Genomic DNA, 21388 nt, shown 5'->3' with positions numbered 1-21388 from the left:
CTCGGCGGCAGCGGCGTCGCCGCCTGCACCCGCAATGGCGACCTCCCCGGCCGAGGGACGTGGCAGCGCAGCGGCACCGCTGCTGCGCTCCGCCGCGGCGGCGGCGGCCGCCGCCGCCGCGGCCGCCGCCGCCGACCTCATCTGCAAGTGGGCCACCAGCTGCGCGACGGCGTCGCAGTCCCAAAAAGTCTCATGCGCGTCTTGCCGCTCCGCCAGTCGCTCCAGCAGCCCCAGGGCCGCCAGCACCAAGGGGGGGCTGGCGGCGGCGAGGAGGTCTACGAAGAGCTCCACTGCTGGGAGGGTGGACATGGCCTGGCAGCGGCGGAGGAGGGTACATGGCAAGGAAGGGGGGAGGGGAGACGCGGCTGCGTGGGGCTGCGACGTGAGCGGGAGGAGGATACAGTGCTTTTGTCAAAGTTGAAATAAAAACCCTTTAGTACGTGACAATGACAGATCTGATGCCCATTATCTAACTGAGCATGCATGCAATTATCTTTTACGTCAAACGCGATGCGTTTTTGATCGGACCTAAACGACGTAGTACACGGGACAAAACGCCCTCTACTCTCCCCCCACAGCCCCCTGCCTGGCGGCCTCATCGGCACCAAAGGCCCACAGACGGCCGAAGCAGCTGTAGCAGCTCACCCGCGCCGTGTCCAAATCCCCCTCCGCCAGCAGCCGTAACAGCTGTAGCAGCTCAGAAAGGCACTGTACGGCAGACGCGGCGGCGGCTGTGCGCGGCGCTGTGGGGCTTCCCGAGGGCAGTCCGGTGCCCGGTGCCAGGGGGGGCGCCAGTGCTCTTGTTCCTCGACGTAGCTGGGGAGGTGGGGTCATCATGCGCATATGGAGGGGAAACGAGGGGAGGGCCCCGCACTCACTCATGGGCGGAAGTAATGCTAAGGAATGGACGGGCGAAGGTGCGGCGTGGTGGTGGTGGTGGTGGTGGCGGCTGACCACCGTAGATTGAGTGCGAGAGTGCGAGTGCGAGTGCGAGAGTGCAAGTGCGAGTGCGAGAGGGCGAGTGCGAGAGGGCGAGTGCGAGAGGGCGAGTGCGAGTGCGAGAGGCCGAGTGCGAGTGCGAGAGGGCGAGTGCGAGTGCGAGAGGGCGAGTGCGAGAGGGCGAGTGTACGAGAGTGCGAGTGCGAGTGCGAGAGTACGAGCGCGAGAGTGCGAGGGTGCGAGTGCGAGTGCGAGTGCGAGAGAGCGAGTGCGAATGCGAGAGGCCGAGTGCGAGAGTGCGAGTGCGAGTGCAAGTACGAGAGTGCGAGTGCGAGTGCGAGAGGGCGAGTGCGAGTGCGAGAGGGCGAGTGCAAGTACGAGCGTGCGAGTGCAAGTACGAGAGTGCGAGTGCGAGTGCGCGAGTGCGAGAGCGAGTGCGAGAGTGCGAGAGTAAGTGCGAGAGTGCGAGAGCGAGTGCGAGAGCGAGTGCGAGAGTGAATGCGAGAGTGCGAGTGCGAGAGTGTGAGTGCGAGTGCGAGAGTGTGAGAGTGCGAGAATGCGAGAGTGCGAGTGCGAGTGCGAGAGTGCGAGAGTGCGAGAGTGCGAGAGTGCGAGTGCAAGTACGAGAGTGCGAGTGCGAGTGCGCGAGTGCGAGAGTACGAGTGCGAGTGCGAGCACAAGGGAGTGAAGGGAGCGGGAGGATGGGAAGACGCGGGCGACATGATGCCCCGACCCGTCCCTATTCCAGTGGACGACACCACCGCCGGATGCGAGGTATTGTGGTGATGGTCAAAGCTGACCCGATGCCCGGTGGGAATGTCGTACAGAGAGGATGCCATACAGAGAAACACAGCCCCGTTGGTTGTCATGGCAAACGAGCATGGGTTACGGGTATGCGAATGGGAAAATCCGAAATCCGAGACGGCCGAATGTTGTGAGGCCGCTGTAAAGTGAGTGTGATTTGATCGGACAGACGCGGTGAATTGCCGTACCACGGTACTGGTCATCAGGCTAGGCCCCTCTCGGTCCTCACTCCCCGCCCCGCCGCCGGCTCCCGTCCCGTCTTCAACCGGGGCGACACCGTCGACGTCGGCTGAAGAGCCGCCGCCGCCCCGGGCGTGCGCGACGAATGCCACCTCCGCCAACCTCCCGTTACGCGATCCGCTCGCACGGGGCGGTGGTGGAGGCAGCAGCACGGAAGACTGCCGTACACCTCCTCCCGGTGGTGCTGACGGTGGCGGCGGCGGCTTCCTTGGCGGCGGCGCAACTTCCTCCAGCATTAAGAAGCTGTCTTCGTCACTCAGATCTTCACTGTTGTCACTATTGGTATCGTTGCGGTCATTTCCAACACCGCCACGACCGCCGCCGCCGCCAGCGCCTGCAGCTTCCGGCCGCCCACTGGCGCGCGGGCCCGCGGAGAGCGGTGAGGGCCGACCTGGCGGTACGGTACCGGTGTGCGTGTGGGCATGGCGGAAGTACGGCAGCTGGGAACCTGACGTTGAGGGTCCTGAGGGCTGGCGCTCCTCGGACAGCTCCAGGACCTGTGCGGGTAGGGTAGGGTAGGGCAGGGTAGCAGCAGGAGCACAACAAAGCCGTGCTAGGAATGGAGAATGTCGCCAATATCACACGTCAGAATGCGTTGAAGGAGCTGCATGCGGTCCATAGCCCTTGATGTGCAAAACACATCAGGCCGCACATACATATACGCACATACACATTCGTATACACACATGCACACACAGATGGGACCTGCCCGCGCACCTTCATCGCATGCTGCGCGGGGGACGTCCACTGCGACGTCTCGGTGCACATGGCCGCATGTAGCGACATGCGGGTGGGCACTCCGTGGGGCGCGGGCGAGTGCAGCCCCGGCCCCGAAACCAGCCCGCCACCGCTGCGAGTGGCGCCCAGCAGGGGGCTCTGACACCGCGGCTGCTGCTGCAGCGCCAAGTGCAATGATGCCGCGGTCCCCAAGCTCCCAGCTCCACTGCCGCCGCCGGCGCCGGCACCGCCAGGCCCCGTCGTGACGGACCGGCGCATGTCGAAGCTCGGGCGCCCCTCCGCGGTGGTGCTGGTGGTGTTGGTGGTGGAGTTGCCGGTCGGGCTAAGTGGCAGTGAACGGGGCGGCGGGAGTTGGGCGCCGGCGGACAACAGCGCCCCGCTTCCTCCTGGCAGGGCGAACGGAGACGTCGGGGCTGCCGTACTATTGGCGCCGCCGCCAGCGGCGGCAGCGGAGGCCAAAAGGGACTGAGATGGAGATGATGACGGCGGCGGTGGCGGCAGCGCGCCGCTGCCTGTGATCCTCTGCTGGCTGTCCGCGTGCATGTTGGAGCTGCGCCGGTTGGCCAGGGCCAAGTTGAGGTTGAGGTTGAGGTTGCTGTCGGTGGTGCTGGCGCTGATACCGCCGTTGACCTCTATCGGCCCCCCCCCGGCGGCGGCACCGGCGGATATGGGCCCGAGGGACCCGCGGAGAATGGCGCGGGAGAGGGCTGTGCCGTTGTAGGAGCTGCTGGCGGTGAGATCCGTACGAAGTGGTGGAGGGCGGGTGGAGGCGGCCGGGGGAAGTAGGGCGGGGCCGTGGGTGTCCCTGCGCACATACATACACACAGACACACACAAGGGAGGCAGGTAAAATTGCCCCTGTGCCGCCATCCCCTCCTTCCCCCCCCATCTCCCATCTCTCGCAGCAAGCCATCATAGGTACCAGATGCATGTGAGGTCCGGCACCGGCCCCGGTGAGCCCCCATGGTCCGCCTTGATAGGTCGCTGATCTTTTGTACGGACGTACTACGGACGTACTACGGGCGGCGGCGGCGCTGAAGGATAGAACGTGGTGGCGGATGAGGAACTCTGGATTGGCATATGGCTGATGCTAACAGGGCGCCGGGGTTGCGGGTTATGGGGGGAAAGATGAACCACACGAGCGAGTGAACCTGCTGCCAAGGAGGGAAAGACTGCTGCGGCAGATGTACGGGAAGCATTGGGACCGACCAGTCGGCGGTTGTGAAGAAGCAGTCCTCGCGATGATGTAGTGGTGACGACAGCGGAGAACTACCTACCTAGCCGCCAAGATTATAATAAGAGCGGGTTATGGGGTCACTGACACTCGTCACTGCCAAGGAACTCACCACACATGCGACAGCAGGTCCAGCAGTGCCGACACCACCCCGGGGCGAGACAGGAACTCCCGCGCGCAGCTCGCACATTCCACAAGCCGGAGCAGCAGCCGACCAGCCGCGTTGCGCTGCCGCTGCTGCTCCTCCGCCGCCAGGGAACCCCTGGGGGACGCAGTGGCGGCGCCGGAATCCGACAGCGCCTGGTGAGGCGGCGCAGGCGACTCTACCGCCACCACGAGGGCCTGTAACAGTTGCTCGGCCAGTACGGCGCCCACGCGGCCATTCTGCGGGGAGACACACACACACCACACACACATGTGGCGAAATACGTGCACGCGGGCACAGAATGAGGGGGGGAGGTCGCGTGCAAGTCATAATTAAGATCGTTTCAGGAACCTTCTAAGACGGCCTTTTGCCGTCGTGACCCTCATAAATGACCCACGGATCGGGCCACAATCCCCTAAAGCCCCTACCCCGCCCACCAAAGAAGCACGAGCCAATGACGGCGCCAAAATGCCCCCAGTCCACTCAAAACGTCTCCCCAGCATCATCGGCGAAAAACAGTCTGATTGTTCGCCGCCCTAAACTACCCTCAAGGCTGTTTTACCCCCAACCCTGCTCCACTCCCCTTATCTCCCCCCTCCCTTTCCCTCACCCCTCCCTCTTCCCCCCCCTCCCTTCCCCTCACCCCTCCCTCTTCCCCCCCTTCCCTTCCCCTCACCCCTCCCCACCTGCCCTCCTCCCCACCTGCATCTGAGCCGCCACCTGCGCCTCCCCCCCCGCCTTGAGCAACTCGCCCAAGATCTCCATCGCCAAAGTCCGGCCGCGAGTCAGATAAGGCTCCGTACACAGCAGCTGCCTTAACTGCTGCTGTGCTGCTGCTGGCGGCTGCTGTCAGCTACCCCCCCGCCGCCGCCGCCGGTTCCGCTCTTATGATGGTGATGGTGGCGGTAGTGGTAGTGCTGGCTATGCAATGGCCAGGCGCGGGACCTCGCGGCCGTCGGTGCCAATCCGCGACCGGGCTGGGAGCAGAGGGTGTCTTCCCGGCGGGCTAGGCTGGCTGCCAGGCTGCCCCACCCGCATGCCAGGTCGCACAGCGCCAAGACGACGGGCGGGGAGGTGAGGGCGGAGCGGCCCTCCCCCGCGGAGCCCCCCGCCGCCACCACCAGCACCTCCAGGAGGGCCAGCTTGTCCCGGGGGTGATTGGGAAGGCCCGTCGAGGCGGCGGAGGGGGCGGAGGCGGTGGCGGAAAAACCGGAATAGAGGAGCGGCTGGCCCTCTTCCGATCTGCTCGAGGGAGGTGAAGAGGGAGAGGACGGCAAGGCATGAAGGTCGGGAGGAGCGCGTGCGAGACGGGGCGCTCGCCAATGGCCCCCTGGCTCAGCGGCACGGGGTTCCTCTGGGGGTCCCTTACTGCCCCTTAGAGAGGGGCGCGCACACAGCTTGGAAAGGTAAAGGTTGCAGGAGCAGAGGTGCGTCCAACGGTTTGCTTTCTTCGCCTACATCACCGCCTACATCACCGTGCGCTGAGAGGCCCCCTTCATTCCCCAACTTACCCCAACAGACCACTGTGTTGTACAACCCGCCTTTCCCCCGCCCAAATCACTCCCCTGCCCCCGCTTGCAGTCCCCAGCCCTTACTCTGTGATTCCTCCTCCTCCTCGCTCCGCCCCAGGGCCGCCCATGAGACTGGATGTGACGGCCTCCAGGAGGGCCCCCCAGCCCGCCGCCATGACGGCACTGCGCCGTACAACCTCCAGCTGCGCCAGCTGCACCAGCACCAGCGCCGCCACCGCGCGGCAGGCGGGTCGGGCCAGCAGCGCCTGAAGGTGCGTCACCAGGCACAGCAGTGGCGGCGCCATCTCCAACGCGGGGGTCACCGCCGCGGCGGGCAGCAGCTGGTCCGTCCCCTTCTGGGGATAGGACGGCGGCAGTAGCGGCGATACGTCGTCACCTGTATGTACATCGCCGCCTGCACCTTTGCCTGGCGCTGTAGCTGGTGCTGGTGCTCTGGCGGCGGTGGCTTCCTTCGCAGCGGCGGCGGCGGCTTGCTGCTCTTGAGGGCCACATGCTGCTACTGCCAGCCGCGGAGACGAGGGGGTGCGGGGAACGGAGTGCGCCGCCAGTGCCGGATGGAGGCTAGTGGTGATGGTGGTGGTGGTGGTGGTGGTGAAGGGCTGGTCAGCAGGTGCAGCCGCGCAAGGGGGGACTTCACCGCAGGCCCCGGTCTCGCAGTTGGAGGAGGACCTCCGCTGGGCGCCAATAGAACGGGGCGGCGTCTGGGGCCCGCCGCCGCCGCCGCCGCCGCCACCACTGCTCCGCCGGTGCCGCTGGCTGCTGCTGTTGCTGCCGGCATCTCCTCCCGCACGCGAGTATCCCTCGTCTGCCGGCGACGGCAACAACTCCCCGGGAAGGCTCGTCAGTACGGGAGGCTCCGCCACTGAGCCATCCGGCGGCAATGGAAACAGCATTACTCCTGCTGCCGTACACTTTCCTGCCGCCGTCGCTGACGCTGGTGGCATCACCGCCAAGCCATGCGACCCGGGCTTGGCGATAAGCCCCATGCCGATTACGTCACCGCCGGCTGACGGGACCGCCGCCGCCCCGCCACAGCCGTTATCGTCGCTGTCGGAGGTAAAGAAAACAGAGCGATGAGGCGGCGGCGGTGGCGGTGGCTTGCTTCCGGGCGCCTCCGCGGCGACAGCCTGGCTTGCCGGTCGGCTGGTCCTGGACACGGGCCTCGAAGTGGACCTTGAAACGGACCTGCTGCAAATCGGAACAACACACACCGCCGTGAAGGTTGTGGTACGCAGGGACTTAGGGCTTGTTGGGGCTACGTGACCGTTCGCTACGTCTCCATCACTTGCTGCATGCGTGGCCAGTCTGTTTCCATGTCGTCACTTCTATCTCAAAGTCAGGCTCTGCACGCGCCGCTGCGCCACACCCCCACATCGCAAGCTGGCGGCCTAGTGGTGACGGCCACACAGGACAAGAGCGGCACTACTGCGCTCATGTGCAGCAGCGCCTCGTGAGAGCCGTCAGACACACGGGGTCTCCAGACCGCCCGCAGCCCTCCCCTCGTCCTGCCACGGCCACCAGCAGTGAGAACCCCCCACTCCAAAACACACAGTGCACAACGTCAGGGAGCCCCAGCGGCAGTCAGTCCCCCCGGCCGCCTGCAGCATCTGTCTAGTCCTGCAGGGTATGCGCCTATCTCTGGTACCAGCAGCATCACTCGTCTGTGGTTCGCCTGTCCCCCTGCCTCTCCTCACCTGCCAACCCGTCCCTCCCCAGCCCCCTCTCCACGGGAGCTCGGCGGCCGGCTCTCCGACGACACCACGGGCACCACGCAGCTGGGCAGCTGGAGGGGGGACACGTCGGGGGGGGGGGCGCCGGGGGGGGGCAGGGGGGTGCCGGGAAGGAGCGGCCCAGTCCACAACGGCGGAGACGCGGCGGCGGCGGATGCGACACTGCCAGCTCCCGCCGCCGCCGCGGCCTTTGCTGCTGCGGACGACGTCGGTGGCCTGTTGTTGGCGGTGTTGGTCGCGATCACGGCGGACACTGCTGTAGGCACCAGAGGTCCAGTTCCTCGCTCAATCTCGGAGACCTGTAGTTCGAAGGAACGTCGGCTCCCCAGGGCGGGCGTCCGGTGGTGGTGTACAGGGGAGCTGTCGCCGCCGCCGCCGTCACCGAGCCGGCTGTGTAGCTCAGACGCCGCAAGCAGGACTGACTGCCGGTGCTGACGCTTCGAAGGCCGCGCCGCCGGGTCGTACGACAGCGCCCGACTCTTGTCACCGTGCATGACGAAGAGAGAGCCGCCCCCGCCGCCGCCACCCTGGACGCCAGACGTGCCGTACATCACCGCCTCGGGGTTATGGCCCAGGCCCACCAGCAGGCTTCGAGCTATGGCCTCATCCGCCCCGGGAGCTGTGAGTGGAGAGGTGGTCAGGCGCCAGGCTGTCAGAGTTATCCGCAGCCGCGAGTCACTGGACGTCACCGCCGGCTGCGGCAACACGGCCGACAGCGCCGTCAGCAACTCCGGCATGCCGGCCACGCACCGCTGCAGCTCGCCGTTGCCCGTCATGAGCGCACAGAGCGCCGTCACAGCCAGGTCGTACGCTGCAGCGGCGCCGGCAGCTGGCAGGGCCTTACTCGCGGACTGAACCTCGAGTGCAACCACCTCAACGGCCCCGACCGATGCGAGGCCCAGTTGCATCACCGGCCGCGGCGCGGAGAGCCGTGAGTCGGCGGAGAGAGCCGCCACGAGACGGAGCGCTGCCGCCGCTCTCCACGGCTGCTGGTAGAACTGCGGCTGCTGATACTGGTGGTGGTAAGGAGCAGGAGGCGGCTGGCGTGATACGCATGTTGGTTCTTTCCCCCCCTCCCCATGCTTTTCCTTCTCCGTACGGAGGCCGGCGGGACTGTCAGGCTGATGCTGGTCGGATCCAGGATCCAGCCGTACCTGCTGCTCAGCCGCGATGCAGCGAACCAGCAGCGCCTCCACGCCCTGCGCCGCCAGCCCCGGGTGGCATTGCGGGTCCAACGCGAGGTTCAACAGCAGCTCCAGAAGCGTGCTGTGGATGTCCGGCAACGGAATGCGATCAGCCGCCGCAAGCTCCGCTTCAGCCGCTGTCGGCACCGCCGCCGCCGCACCGCCCTCCCCGAGCAGTGGCTGCTCCTGCTGCGCCCCAACAATAGCCGCAGCCGCAGCCGCGCCTCCCCCCCGCACATGGCCGTCCCAAGACTGATGTTGCTCCAGTAGGCCTAGCAGGTGCCGCAGAAGCGCCCCGAGCGCAGGAGTCGTCAGCACCGCCCGCACCCGGGGAAGGGAGGACAGGTTCAGCAGCACCCCCAGGCACAGTGAGAAGTGCAGCAGCCGGCTGCGGCCCGCGGAGGTCGCCGCGGAGGGAGGTCGCCTCGTGGGGCCGGAAGAGCCGCGTGCTGAGGACGGCGGCGGCGGTGGCCACATCATGATGGCCTCCACCACGGCCGACAAGGCCCCCGCCCGGAACAGCGCCTCCCGGACCAGCAGCGGGCCGCGGGCGAAGTGAACCACGACGCTCCGCGCCGCTGCGTGGGCTTCCGCCTCCACCCTCATGCCGGACCCCAGAAAGCCTACGCCCACATCTGCGCCGCCACCCTCAACACCGCCACTACCACACCAGTCGCTGCTGCCGTCGCCGCCGTCCAGAAGCTGCATGAGCGCCACCGCGTGCCGCGCGCACCCATCCACTACCGCGGCGCGAACCACGGGCCACTGCCAGGGCCAACCCGTCACGTCGGCCGTCAGCGCCGCTAGCAGCTGGAGTGTGAGGCACACCAGCTCCGGTGCCCCGGCAGTTACCGAGCCCACGGACACGTTGAGCGCCTCGCAGCATGCCTCTAGTGCGCCGGCAGACACCAGCCTATCACATGCTGGCCCCCGGCCTGGGATGGGGTTTGGCTGCTGGAGGCGGGCACTGGCTCCGGTTCCGCCTCCGGCTCCCCGGATGGGGGCGTTTGTATCTGGCGAGCCATCCCCGGGGAAAGAGGGGGAAGTCGCCAGGTGGAGCAGCAGTCGGGCAGCCGCGAGCCGGCAACTGATAGGGGGAGCTGCTGCGGGCGAACCATGGGGGGGAGCGTACAATGGCGGCAGGCGGCAGTACTCCTGACGGAAACATCGCCGCCGTGGGATAGGTCTGTAGCCGCACGTGCAGGCCGGTGCTGCTCAGCGTGCCGTCCGCGTCTGCCGCTGCTGCCGCTGCAGCGACGGCAGCCGCGCCTGCCGTGGCAGCGGCGCCGCTGCCGCCCAGGAGTAGCACCGCTGTGGGGATGATGACGGGCCCCGCCACGTCCTTGGGCAACTTTAGCTGCGCGTTTGTGAGCAGCGCCAGCAGCACGATTGCTGCCCGCTCGCCGGTGGTGTAGTCACCTGCTGCAGCTGCATTGGCGAAAACCCGAGCGACTAGGGCTACGGGCTGTATGGCCGCCAGTGCTGCTCGCCCCTGAGTGGCCAGAGCCGCAGAGTGAAGCCTGGCCAGGGCGGCATGTGTGGCTGCTGGCGATTTGAAGGTGAGGAGGAGAACTGCCTTTTGCAGGAAGCTAGGGTCGAACCTGTTAGCAGCCTCGCTCGCTGCTGCAGAGTTTGTAGGCTCCGCCGGGAACGAGCTCCCAGTTGTTGTCGCCAATCTCAGAACTTGACGCTCTGGAGGCACTGCGGATCTAGGGCGCTGAGCATCGGCGGTCGAATGTAACACCCGTTGCCCATATTGGCAAGTATTTTGTGGCTGCGATTGTGGAATTAATGCTGCAGAGAAAGCATGGTCAGAGGTTGCTGGGAGCTGCAGAAAGAAAGCAAGGGTGGGAGCCCCAGCGGGCATGGGCGGCACGCTGGATAGATGCCAACCACTAACTGTCGACTGCCCTGAAGTTGCGCAAGCTCCATAATCATCCTTTATCTGAGAAGACGGTATAAGGTTTGTGATGGTCGTCGGCTCCTGGCCTGAGCTGAGCTTATGAGCACCCGATGGTTCAGAGGTTCCTGACCGCCGGCCTTCTTCCCTTGGGGGAGGGTGTTTTGGCGGTAGAATGAAGCCTTCTAATGCAACAAGCCCGTCCAGGAGCCTACGCTCAGACCAAAGCCATACCATGCACACTTAGATGCTGGTAGAAGAGGTAGATACTATGACGTTATACGATCCTCATGACTTGGGTTCCCACCTTTTATCATCCATTATATCTAGCTCCTGCGGTAGCCATGTATCCCATCTGCCTGTAGGAGCAGTTTACATAGCAGCTTATTTCAAACAGGTGAGTACAATCTCTGCCCCTTCAATATTCGTTATTCTATTGTTAAAAGAGCTAGAACATTTTGCATGGAAAATCAAAACAGAGAAAATCAAATGTAGTCCTTTAACACCACATTATCATTTAATTTGTTGTGTGCCGAAAGCCATAATGATACTAGCAAGTGTCTTTCGGTTTACGCACCAGTGTTGTCGAAAGGGGTCAACAAACTTAACCAACGTACTGGTACAGCAAACACACGTACGGCGGTCTTGCACGTGCAGCTGGGCAAGGGAGTTATCTATGCGCAAACAATTGTTTTCCTTTTGCAGTGGGCACGTATACTTATTCCTCCTGACTGTGCTTAAGCGACTCTAAACGCACAGCCTTCTTAAGCACGCGCCGCAGCACGTTTTCCCGGAGTTGAACCTGCTCAAGCCGACTGCTGGAGTTACTGCTTTTCTTGCCAACAACTATTTAAATGCAGTCATTGGCAAAGCGTCCGGCACGCTGCTCAGGGAAAGCGTGTGTCGGAGCTGCAAATGGCCGCCGTGTGCTAGTCTTACGTGCCCAGGCAGCTTCTTCACCGTAAGTCCAGAAGACAGCCCGTGCGTCGGTGCTGCCAAACAATTAAATATATCTAGAGGCGATTTTACAGCTTATCTAATGGGAGCTGTCAATGGCTTTCGGGTCGGTCCTTAGTCACGCCTAAGAAACACGTGGACAGAGCTCTCATCGTGCCCCCCTTACCATACGCCAACCTGCAGTAAACGATTCAATTAAATTGCGCCCTCATTCTTGACCTTCTCCCGCACTGACGCGTCCAATCCGCTCCTACAACTTGCTGCCTGTAGGGCAGTGGAGTCAATCAGCGGCGTGCGGCCGGAGGTCGTTGAGGCCATTGCCAAGGTAGGCTTCATCCTCATGCTTTCATTTGGTTGCCAAACTAAACATTTATACTCCGACATCCCTCTGATGCCCATGTGTCCCAGGCTCAGAACAACTGCCTTACTGCTACAGACCTTCCTCTGCCCAACCGTCGTCAGGTGCGACACTGACGGGTGAAAGTGGTCAGGGCTGGGGGGGAGAGAGATGGGGGCAGATCTCTGGGCTGCCGGGGGCCTCTGCCGGGGCGTCCCCGGGGACCATCTCCCCCCCTTGGGGCCCACGTGGGGCACTGGCCTCGCTTGAGAGCCAAGGCGGTGCCTCTAGGCCTCTAGGCTCTGGAAGCCCAGTTGGAAATCCCCCGAGGTAGGGGGATCGAGTCCTCACGGCCTCCCGAGCTCCTCCGCAGTGGGACCTGTGGCGGGGAAGACGATGAAGGGGGGGGCTTGCGCACGGGGAAAGGGGGGTAAGACGAACCACTGGTGAATGGAGCAGGTAACAACGGGGCGGAGGTGTTAGGGTTTTAGGGTTTTAGCAGCAGGGGCCTTTCCACCCCATGTGTACAGACCGTATCTTCCTTTGCCTGCCGCTTCCTCCTCTTGTTGCCAGCTGCCGGGGCAACCCCTGAGGCACCCTGGGCTGCTGTCGGCGGCCCTTTCCCCCCCCCCCTGGCCCCCTCTTCCTCTCCCCTTTCATCGCCTCAGGGTAAGGTTCGCGACACGTATGACCTGGGTGACCGGGTGGTCATTGTGACCACGGACCGCCAGTCGGCGTTCGACAGGCTGCTGGCGTCCGTGCCGTTTAAGGGCCAGGTGAGCGGTATGGGGACCCGGGGGCGGGGCCACACAGGGCGGGGTGTGGGAGGGGGAGGGGGAAAGACGAACCACACGCGATTGAAGCTGCTGCCAGGGCAAGATAGTAGCAACCGAAAGAACTGACCGAAAGGCGTCCGTGGCGACTGTGACGACTGTAACCTCGGGATGACGACTGTAACCTCGGGATGAAGAATTGACGTAGATGTTGGAAGTCCTACCTACCTAAGCCGCCAGAAATATTATAGCCAGACCGTAAACTAGTAGGTGTAGAAGAAGTAGTAAAGGCGGCGAGAAAAAAATGCTGACGTAAAAGTGGCGTAAAGTTGCTGGCTGGGAGAGAAAGCTGCATTGCTGATACTGAAAGGCTGCCGGTATGCAAGTGTTCCTCCCAACCCCCCAAAAAAACTAGAACGCGCGACTGACCCGACCGACCCAAACTAAACTATTCCGGCTAGCCTACCGACGCCAACGCGAAATACCAAAGAAGCTCGAACCACCTTTTGGACTCACCTGGCCAGGCCGCCGAAGTAGTGGCAAAAGACACATGCAAAAACAAAAGGGTAACAAAGAGGTGAGGCGGGTGCGATAAAGGACAGGGGGACATGCAAATGCTGCTGAGGAATACTAGTAGCTGGCTGGCTGATTTGAAATTTGAGGGGGAGGGGGAGGGGGAATTGGATTGCAAGGAACAAGTGATGGACTGTCGACGTCGGGAGGGGCGGGGGAACGACAGTCCGGGGGCGTCTTTAGGCGTAATATCGGACGGTGTTGGTGTGGGGGAAGGAAGTTAGAGCACGAGTGGCGGAGGGAACCCGGCAGAGGGCGGAGGGTGGGAGGATAGCCGTGAGACAGGCAAGGAAACAGTGGCCCGGACGTGAACTGAATGCAAATATCGCGGTTGCTTGGAAGGGAGGGGGCCGATGCTACGGCTGATGCTGATGCTGCTCGCGGCCCATTCACTGACTAGAAACCCACCTCCTCACGGTCTACCTGAGGACCCCGGGTGGGCGGCCGGGCCTTAGCGCTACTCCCCCCCCAATAACGTTGTCTGATCACCCCCCACATAGGCCCCTGGTCTGGTTGACTCCTCATGAAACCCCCTCCACCCTAGGCCCCTGCACCCTAGACCCCTCCACACCCCCCACTCCCCCACTCCACAGGTTCTCAACCAGACCGCCGCCTGGTGGTTCTCCGCCACCTCCCACATCGTCCCCTCCGCCCTGCTCACCCTGCCCGACCCCAACGTGGCGGTCATGAAGAAGTGCCGGGTCTTCCCAGTGGAGTTCGTTTGCCGTGGCTTCATGACGGGTGGGTGGTGTGTGGCTAGGGGGGTGGGTGGTGTGTGGCTAAGGGGGCTGGGGAGGGGGGTTGCTAGGGGGGTGGTGGGGGGGGGGGTTAGGGCAGCTGGAATCGACATGTGCATTCCACTTCTGGGCACGTCGGTACTTGGTACATCGGCATTTGTACCAATATTGCTCCTAGGCGGCCCCTGACGGGGGGAGACGTCCGGAGGCCCCCGGCGGTGGTTTCTCTTTTTGCGTTTCCAACCCAAACCGTTTCCTAAACAGGCTCTACTGACACCAGTCTGTGGACCCACTACAAGGCGGGCGCCCGCCAGTACTGCGGCAACAGCTTCCCCGATGGCATGAGGAAGAACGACCGGCTGGTCGCCAACGTCATCACCCCCACCACCAAGGCCGAGGATCACGATGTGCCCATCAGTCCGAAGGAGATTGTGGAGCAGGGGCTCATGACGCAGGAGGAGTGGGACACCGTGGGTATTGGGGGGGGAAAGAGGACGGGCGGGGACTTAGGTGTGTGTATGTATGTGCATGCGTGTGTGCGTGGTGGGAAGTTAGGAGATAAAAAAAGGCAAGGAGGATGAAGGTGCAGGGGGTGGTGAATGGGTGCTGGTCATATCCGTGTTTCTTCATGTTTGCCGTACGTTGGTGTCGTTGCCCCCGCGCGCGATCTCTTTCACCTCCTTTTCCCCCTTGGTGAGCCCCCTAAACCCCCCCCCTCTTAACCCCCCTTAACCCAACAGGTGAGTGCTGCTGCTCTCCGCATCTTCCAGTTCGGCCAGGAGGAGGCGGCTCGGAGGGGGCTGCTGCTGGTGGATACCAAATACGAGTTTGGAAAAGTGAGGACGGGATGGATAGAGGGGATATGCGCGGGGAGCTGGTCGGAATGCATGCATGTATGTATGTGTGTAGTAAAGGACCGTACTAGACTCGCGATTCCTTACCACATTAGCGACTGCTGCTACTGCTGCTACTGCTGCTGCTGCTGCTGCTGCTGCTGCAGACATGTCGTCAACTCTGACCCTTGTTGACGTGTTTTCATTACTCCGCCGCCTCACCCCCTTGCTCCCTCTTTCCCCCCTCCGCGCATCAGGACGCGGACGGCACCATCCGCATCATTGACGAGGTGCACACCCCGGACTCCTCCCGCTACTGGCTGGCGGACACGTATGCGGCCCGACATGCGGCGGGGCTGGAGCCGGAGAACATCGATAAGGAGTTCCTGCGCCTGTGGTTCCGACAGAGGTGAGGAGGGCGCATGGAGAGGGGACAACGAGCTTGCAAGCCCAAGCAGCCGTGTATGTGAAGTCGGCGGGGAGGGGGTGGAAAGGCGGATTAGCTGGGGGCTTGAGGGTCGGCAGGCCGGGAGGTCATTGACCGCTGTGACGACTGCTGTAACTGTCACTGCAAATATGGGGGTGAGGTTGCCGTGAGGGAGTCACCTAACATATTGGGGTGGGAGGGAGGGTTATGCACGGGGGGCAGCAGGGTTTGAGACCCTGCATTTCCGTACCACGATCTCCTGTACGGTATCCTAGCGGTATCCTGACTGAGTCTGGCTTTTTCCACAGGTGTGATCCGTACAAGGATGCCGTACTTCCCGAGGCGCCTGCCGAGCTTGTGTGCGAGCTGAGCAAGCGTTACGTGTACCTGTACGAACGGATTACGGGGCAGCCCTTCCAGGTGCCTGATTTGGCAACCCCCGTCAACGAGCGCATCGTTGCCAACTTGCGCAAGGCGGGGTTGTGCTGAGCCAGGACTACCGCCAGTTCGGCTACGGAGAACGTGCTGACAGGCTTGGCACAGCGGGGGGGGCTGAGCCGGGGAGGGGAATTGAGGGGGAGGGGGTTGTTGGCTTATTGGGGCCCCAGGCGGTGGCGGTGGCGGCGTGATCAGTGTGAAGCTTCCTAGTTTATGTGGCCGTGTGTGGGCTGCGGTCGTGGGCGCGAGGTTCAGCATTAGCTTGGATTTGAAGTTTTAGTTTTAGGGCCGTGATAAGGACGTGGCGAGGGTAGGGGCCAGGGCACTCGCGAACTCTCTGTGCAAGGAAATAAAGGAAGAGGGACGCGCTTCAGCAGCGGGGGGGGGGCCTCATAAGACAAGTCACCTTGAAAGAGGGGCTTTGGAAATTGCTCGTTCACCAAAGCGCAACGTTACCGCCGTTTTCCCGTGCGTTCACTACGTTATAAGTACTGTACGGCGTGTCCAAATAACTGTACAACATGTCCAAAGTACTGTACGGCATGCAGCTGTCGGCATGTAACGTGTAGGGTGGCTTGTCAGCTGTAGTTTGGTTAAAGTACTGAGATATTTAGGTTGTAGTCCGCGAACGTCATGTCATGCGTTAAGATTGCAACATGGCGCGACCTGGTGGTTTTGTTTAGTGTTGCTAAAGAGCTGCGCTGTGGGGTACTGACTTCCACACATCGTGTGGTAGGCGCCTTGACATCCGCAAAGACGTTTTGTGTCCTAGTAATGTTTTTTAATAATCTGCATACGGTTAAGGTACAGCGTAACCCTGGCACCCAAATACCACAAAACACACAAACGGTTTTGGAACACCGAAATCCGTACAACCCGTGGTCTGAGGCGCCTACACAAATTTAGCTATGCCACCAGACTCCAACCCTAAAAACCCTAATTTAGCTATGCCACCAGACTCCAAACCCTAAAACCCTAAGTCCCTTCAGAGGTTGTAAACAGGAGTTCGTATTCCTGTGGAACCCTTTCCCACGTCCTCCCTCCCTCAGCTGCACCGCCTCCGGCCGCTCCTGCAACGGATCCTTCACCACCACCTGAGACCCCAGGGGGGGGGGATGAACCAAAGGGTTTCCGAAGGGGGATAACCCTAGGTTTCCCTTCGGGGGAGGGACGTTCCTTGGTCCTACAGCGGCCGCCAGCTGGTGAAACCAGGTATCAGTATAATCGGCATGTGTAACCAGAATATGAGTTGATGAGAGGAGAGAGGAGAGAACCCCCTTCACATATCCCGGTAGCAAAGCCGTCCCTACCCGCAAGGTAGGTACTAACAGCGGTGTTGCCCGACATACCTATTAGCTCCAAAAGCCGCTGGTGAAAGGCAGCTCGCTTTCCGGGCTTGTGCGATATAACAACAACCACACTAACAACGCCAAACTATCATCATAACCATGAAGCCTTCGTTGGACATGAACCTTAGGCATCCTTGCTGCTCATACTATCACTGCTAAGGAAGATGGTGTTACCGTGTTTGCTGCACACATTTGCTAGCAACATAGGTTAGCATCACAACAAATACAGGGCCGTGCGGCCATACACACACAGCAGCCAACCTGAAGCGCGGGATTACCCGCTCCTGACCCACAATCCGCCCACCTGCAGACCCAACTGCTAACTTAACTCAGCCACGTCCCCTCTCCCTCATGTCTCCTTCACTTCCCCTTCTCCCCTCCGTAGCGGGCAGCCCCGCAGCCCTAGGCGCCCTGCACCCAATACACCACCCCTATCCACAGGGACACACGTCTGGACTGGGCGGGCGGGGCGGGGGCGAAGTCCACCAGAGCAGCTAATGCCTCGCCACCAACCCCACTCCGCGGGGCCACCAGGTCGGAGGGCCCGTGTGCGGCCCGAGTGCAGCTGCATATGATGTCAGAGGTGGGTAGGTGGGTGGCGGCCAACAGGGGACTGCCGCATCAGTGTGTGCATCAGCACCTCCCAGGAGGCAATACCCTCTCCGGGGCGCCCACGCGGTACCGGCTGGTCGGTACCGGCAGCTGCTCCCTTGCGGAGGTGGGCGGCCGCAACAGCCAAACTGCTCATGGCCGCACCCTTAAAGCGACCCGAACTCGCCGCGCTTCAGTGCGCTGTAGTCGTTGACCTCCCGTGCAGGGCCCCCGCCGCCCACCTCCGCCAGCGATAGACCCCCCATCATGTCCCGCACACTCACAACCTGCACCCGATATACATACATACATACCCAGGGGTTGACGGGGATGAAGTCGCCGCGAGCGGTTTGTGCATAGATGGATGGATGGATGGATGCCCCATCGATAGAGCCGGGTTAATCATTGACGTAAAAGGAAATGCACAAAGTGTGTGCCGATGTGTGAGGGCTGGCAGTGCGTGTTTTCCCGGCCGGAGATGGCAAATGGGCATGTTGCCAAAAGTGCCTTCCGAGGGTGCAGCACACAGGTGGTTCCTCCGCGGTGAGGGGGAGCTGCTGGCACCTGTGCGTGAGGGGGGCCCTTCCAGGCACGGTCGCGGCCGCTGCAGGTGGGACAGTAGGAAAGTCGCTGGCCTGTAGAATCCAATTGTACCTCGACTACTGCGGCATGTGACCAAGAGGGGCTAAACATGAAGCTACCTTGAAGAACTATAGACTGGAAGCCAGCCGTTGCGCCCCTCCAACAGACCCCCGCACCCCCCCCACAGAAATGGGTTGGAGACGTCACAGACCCCCCACCACCTCGCTCCCGTCTCCTGCTACGGACCTCCTTCACTTGCACCAGCTGCCGGTGGTCCGACCAGGGGTGATCGCAGTTGCACACCCAGGGACTATCGAAGCCGCGACAGCTGCACCCCGACTTGGCGCAAGTGTGGCTGGCCGCGTCGTGCTCCACATGCTTGTGCTTGCACCTATGTGGGTTTCGAATTTGGATTTAAACAACTTAAATTTCAAAGAGTGGGGAAAGCCATAGCCAGGCATGCACCACGGGGGAAACCCGGGGGGGGAGCATCAAACCAGGTTCGAGGGGAGGGGCGGGAGCCGTACGAATGGGGTGCAGCCGAACACCGTCATGGGGAGGATGGTGGTGTAGGGGGCGTACGGTAGGCCCCCGGGCCACGAGGGCGGTGCATGTTGGTAATGTGGGACATGCGATTTATAACACTATCAAAGCCAAGGCCACCATAAACGTCCTTCCATCTTATAGAGCTACGAAGAAGCTATTACAGCCGGAGGCTATGGGAACAGCAGCAGCAGGAGCAGCAGCTAGTGGTCCCTTGAGCTGTGTCAGGCGGGTCACCGGATGGCCCCACATGTAGCGTGTGGGCCCCAGCCCCCCCAGCAACCCGGTAGCAACCCCGGTAGCCCCACCTCACCTGCACCTCAGCACCCAAGCTCCTTCAGCTACAATGAAAAAGAAGCTCCGGCAGCTGCACTTGGCGACTTTGCACCTGAGGGGCCGCAGGGGACATGCAACAACACAGCGTGTGAACGGTCTGAGGGGTTTAGGAAATGAGGTGGTGGGGCGCGGCAGCGAGCGGGGCAATAGCGAGAATGAGGGGGGGATGTTACCCGGGAGGAGGTCGGCTACTGCTATTGCTGTTACTGCTGCTATTGCTGCTACTGCTATTGCTGCTACCGCTGTTGCTGTTACTGTGAACAAGGCAGCCTGGGAATGCTGGAAGGTTGGCCCCTGTATTCGGAATGACCTTCAACACCAAGTGGGCGTGGGGACCCGTCGAAAGCTTCCACACCACCACACCGCTGCGAGTAAGGGGCGCCGAGGGTCGAGCGGCACCACCTCCCATTAGCTGGAAATCCTCCTCCATTCGTCGGGGGCTGCAACCCGGGGTTGATGAAAAGGAGTCGCCCACTGAGGGTAGCTAGGGGCCTTCATCTGCATCTGCTCTCATCTGCCGCGAACACAAAGTCTGTGCTTTCGCTCGACCGCATGCCAAAACCCCACCTGCTACCCCCACCCCAGGGCCCATAACCACCCCCTGAACGACCGCAGTGATATCTCATCACTGAGACGTCTTTCCCGTCCGACCCCTCCGGGGACGGGGTCGCCCAGACGTTCGCCAGGTCGCGGGTCCATCCACCACACACGGCCCCAGGGGCACCAGTTCAGAGCGCACCCTTCCTCAGGCGCTGAAACACCTCGCTGTAACGCTTACATGCCGTCATGTGTGCCGTCAAATGAACACCGAGGTCATCACCACATGAGGTGTTTAGGATGGGCAGCGGTCTATCAGTCAGCGATGTGGCCGCTGTGTCGTACACATGCTTCTTCCACTAGGTTTGGAGCTAGCTGGCTTGTGTTCAGACGCCACCAGATTTGGACGAGGAATGAGCAGCAGAGGACACTCGCACAGTCCCCGTGAAGGCTGTGCACTGTGCTGCGCTGCGTAGGTTTGGTGCTACAGGCGCCGCACCTGGAGGCGGCTTGGGAGCTGGCGGGGTCGTGTTCTCTGAGCCGGTGGCCGCACAGACACCGCGACTCGCTGCGCACTGGCACGCACTCCCGCTGGCAGGTGCCGCACACCCAGGCGAATGCCTCCACCTGGCGGGTGGGTAGCGGCGGGGAGGGGCCCGGGGGAGCTGCGGAGGGGGGGGCCGTCTCCGCCGCGACCGAGGGCCCCGGTGCGGGTTCTGCCGCCTCCGGGAGGTTTGGTACTGGCGGGTTGGAACGGGAGGGTTGCATAGCGGGTCGGTTTGTGGATTTACTTGTGCGGCCGCCGTAATGCTCAACCCAGTTGCTGGTGCAGGTTTGGGGACCAGGAGAGTACACGGGATAAAATGAATGTAGCCTTGGGCCAGGGGGCCAAGCCAGCCAAGCAGACATGCACCATGAGGATATGGCTCCATTGTGGAGGATTTTTGAGATGGCAGCAGCGGGATGAATTCATGCATGCACATGCTTGCTCCTCAGCTGGCACGTAAAAGGGTTGTTTAGGGGGAAGGGTGAGGAGGCAGGAACGATATGCGCGTCGCCTCGTTACCTGAGGGGAGGGATGTTAGAGAAACACTGCGATCTATACCCTAAGATTTCCTAGTAACCCACCTGAGGACTTTGATTCATCTGAAGCTATGAGCCCCGTCCTAGTCCCGGGAGATGCACCGGTCTCGGGAGTTGAAGTTGACGCAGCTTGCTGTCTCCTTGCCTTTAAACTTGCGAGAGCATTTGCTTTTGACGTGCTCATGGCTAATGCTAGCTTAGACAGCGACGGGGCTTTTAGTTACGGTCAGCTGCTCAATTTTAAGAACCGGCAAATAAGGAAATACAAAGCTTAAGGATTGCAGCCTTATCATACAACTCCAAATTGAGTTATTCATCACGAACCAAGTAGATCAACGCACATGCTGCCTGTGACACTTTGAAATGTATACTGTGTCGACTACGCTTTTACAATAGCTGTGTTTCCAATCAGCCAAACTTGTCCACATAAGACGTAGGTGTATGGTAGTCGCATGACATCTGTTGCTTTGCCCACATGTCGAAAAGCAGACGCTTACGTAGAGTGCCGTACTGTCGTGCGCTTCGAAGGCATCGTGGCTAGCACTGTTCAGCTCACACCGCACCCATGCCAACGCCAGTGCCCAGACAGATGACATATAACACAATCTGTTCACATACATATCTCTGCATGCATATTTACCCTCGCCTGAATCGCTGTGTGCCTGGCCGCCGCGAGCACTGCCTGATCGTTTGCCTAGGATACCCTATCCTCACTCTTTCTTTCCTGATTAGCTGATACAGTTTGTGCATTGCCTGCACAGCACATGACCTATCAAGTTGAACTCCGTGCTCGGTGCATGACCCTCTTTCTTGTTGTGAAGCACTTAGGTTGGTTGCCGCTAGATT

General features: G+C 61.8%; 3 protein-coding genes across 3 annotated transcripts in view; 1 reads left to right on the top strand and 2 right to left on the bottom strand.

Annotated features, from left to right (window-relative positions):
• VOLCADRAFT_100191 (uncharacterized protein) overlaps positions 1–10767 on the bottom strand; it is a gene marked incomplete at both ends in the record, with an annotated part of 12122 nt that extends 1355 nt beyond the window's left edge. Inside the window, 13 exons of the mRNA XM_002958815.1 lie at positions 30–312; positions 646–816; positions 1932–2480; positions 2701–3526; positions 4068–4339; positions 4803–4859; positions 4958–5342; positions 5696–6820; positions 7327–7415; positions 7629–8375; positions 8517–9434; positions 9745–10066; positions 10754–10767. Of these exons, the coding sequence (XP_002958861.1) occupies positions 30–312; positions 646–816; positions 1932–2480; positions 2701–3526; positions 4068–4339; positions 4803–4859; positions 4958–5342; positions 5696–6820; positions 7327–7415; positions 7629–8375; positions 8517–9434; positions 9745–10066; positions 10754–10767 (5758 nt within the window). The remainder of the gene's footprint in view (positions 1–29; positions 313–645; positions 817–1931; positions 2481–2700; positions 3527–4067; positions 4340–4802; positions 4860–4957; positions 5343–5695; positions 6821–7326; positions 7416–7628; positions 8376–8516; positions 9435–9744; positions 10067–10753) is intronic.
• A 398-nt stretch (positions 10768–11165) lies between these two features.
• VOLCADRAFT_84670 (uncharacterized protein) lies at positions 11166–16528 on the top strand. Its single transcript, XM_002958830.1, has 11 exons — positions 11166–11407; positions 11674–11728; positions 11812–11865; positions 12409–12516; positions 13680–13827; positions 14088–14293; positions 14564–14659; positions 14914–15065; positions 15392–15897; positions 15949–16444; positions 16499–16528. Exons 1-9 carry the CDS (start codon positions 11301–11303, stop codon positions 15570–15572), a joined length of 1107 nt encoding a protein of 368 aa, XP_002958876.1. The 5' UTR covers positions 11166–11300; the 3' UTR covers positions 15573–15897; positions 15949–16444; positions 16499–16528.
• A 3280-nt stretch (positions 16529–19808) lies between these two features.
• mot28 (uncharacterized protein) lies at positions 19809–20951 on the bottom strand (the record flags this gene model as incomplete). Its single annotated transcript, XM_002958814.1, has 2 exons — positions 20588–20951; positions 19809–20199 (listed from the first exon to the last, which is right to left on the bottom strand). Coding segments are annotated over exons 1-2 (528 nt in total), but the record flags the coding sequence as incomplete, so codon positions are not given.
• Positions 20952–21388: the final 437 nt, after the last annotated feature.

Source organism: Volvox carteri (genome assembly GCF_000143455.1).
Source record: "Volvox carteri f. nagariensis unplaced genomic scaffold VOLCAscaffold_108, whole genome shotgun sequence".
Taxonomy (NCBI): domain Eukaryota; kingdom Viridiplantae; phylum Chlorophyta; class Chlorophyceae; order Chlamydomonadales; family Volvocaceae; genus Volvox; species Volvox carteri.
Note: the sequence above shows the minus strand (reverse complement) of the source record. Positions and strands in the feature narration are given on the sequence as shown.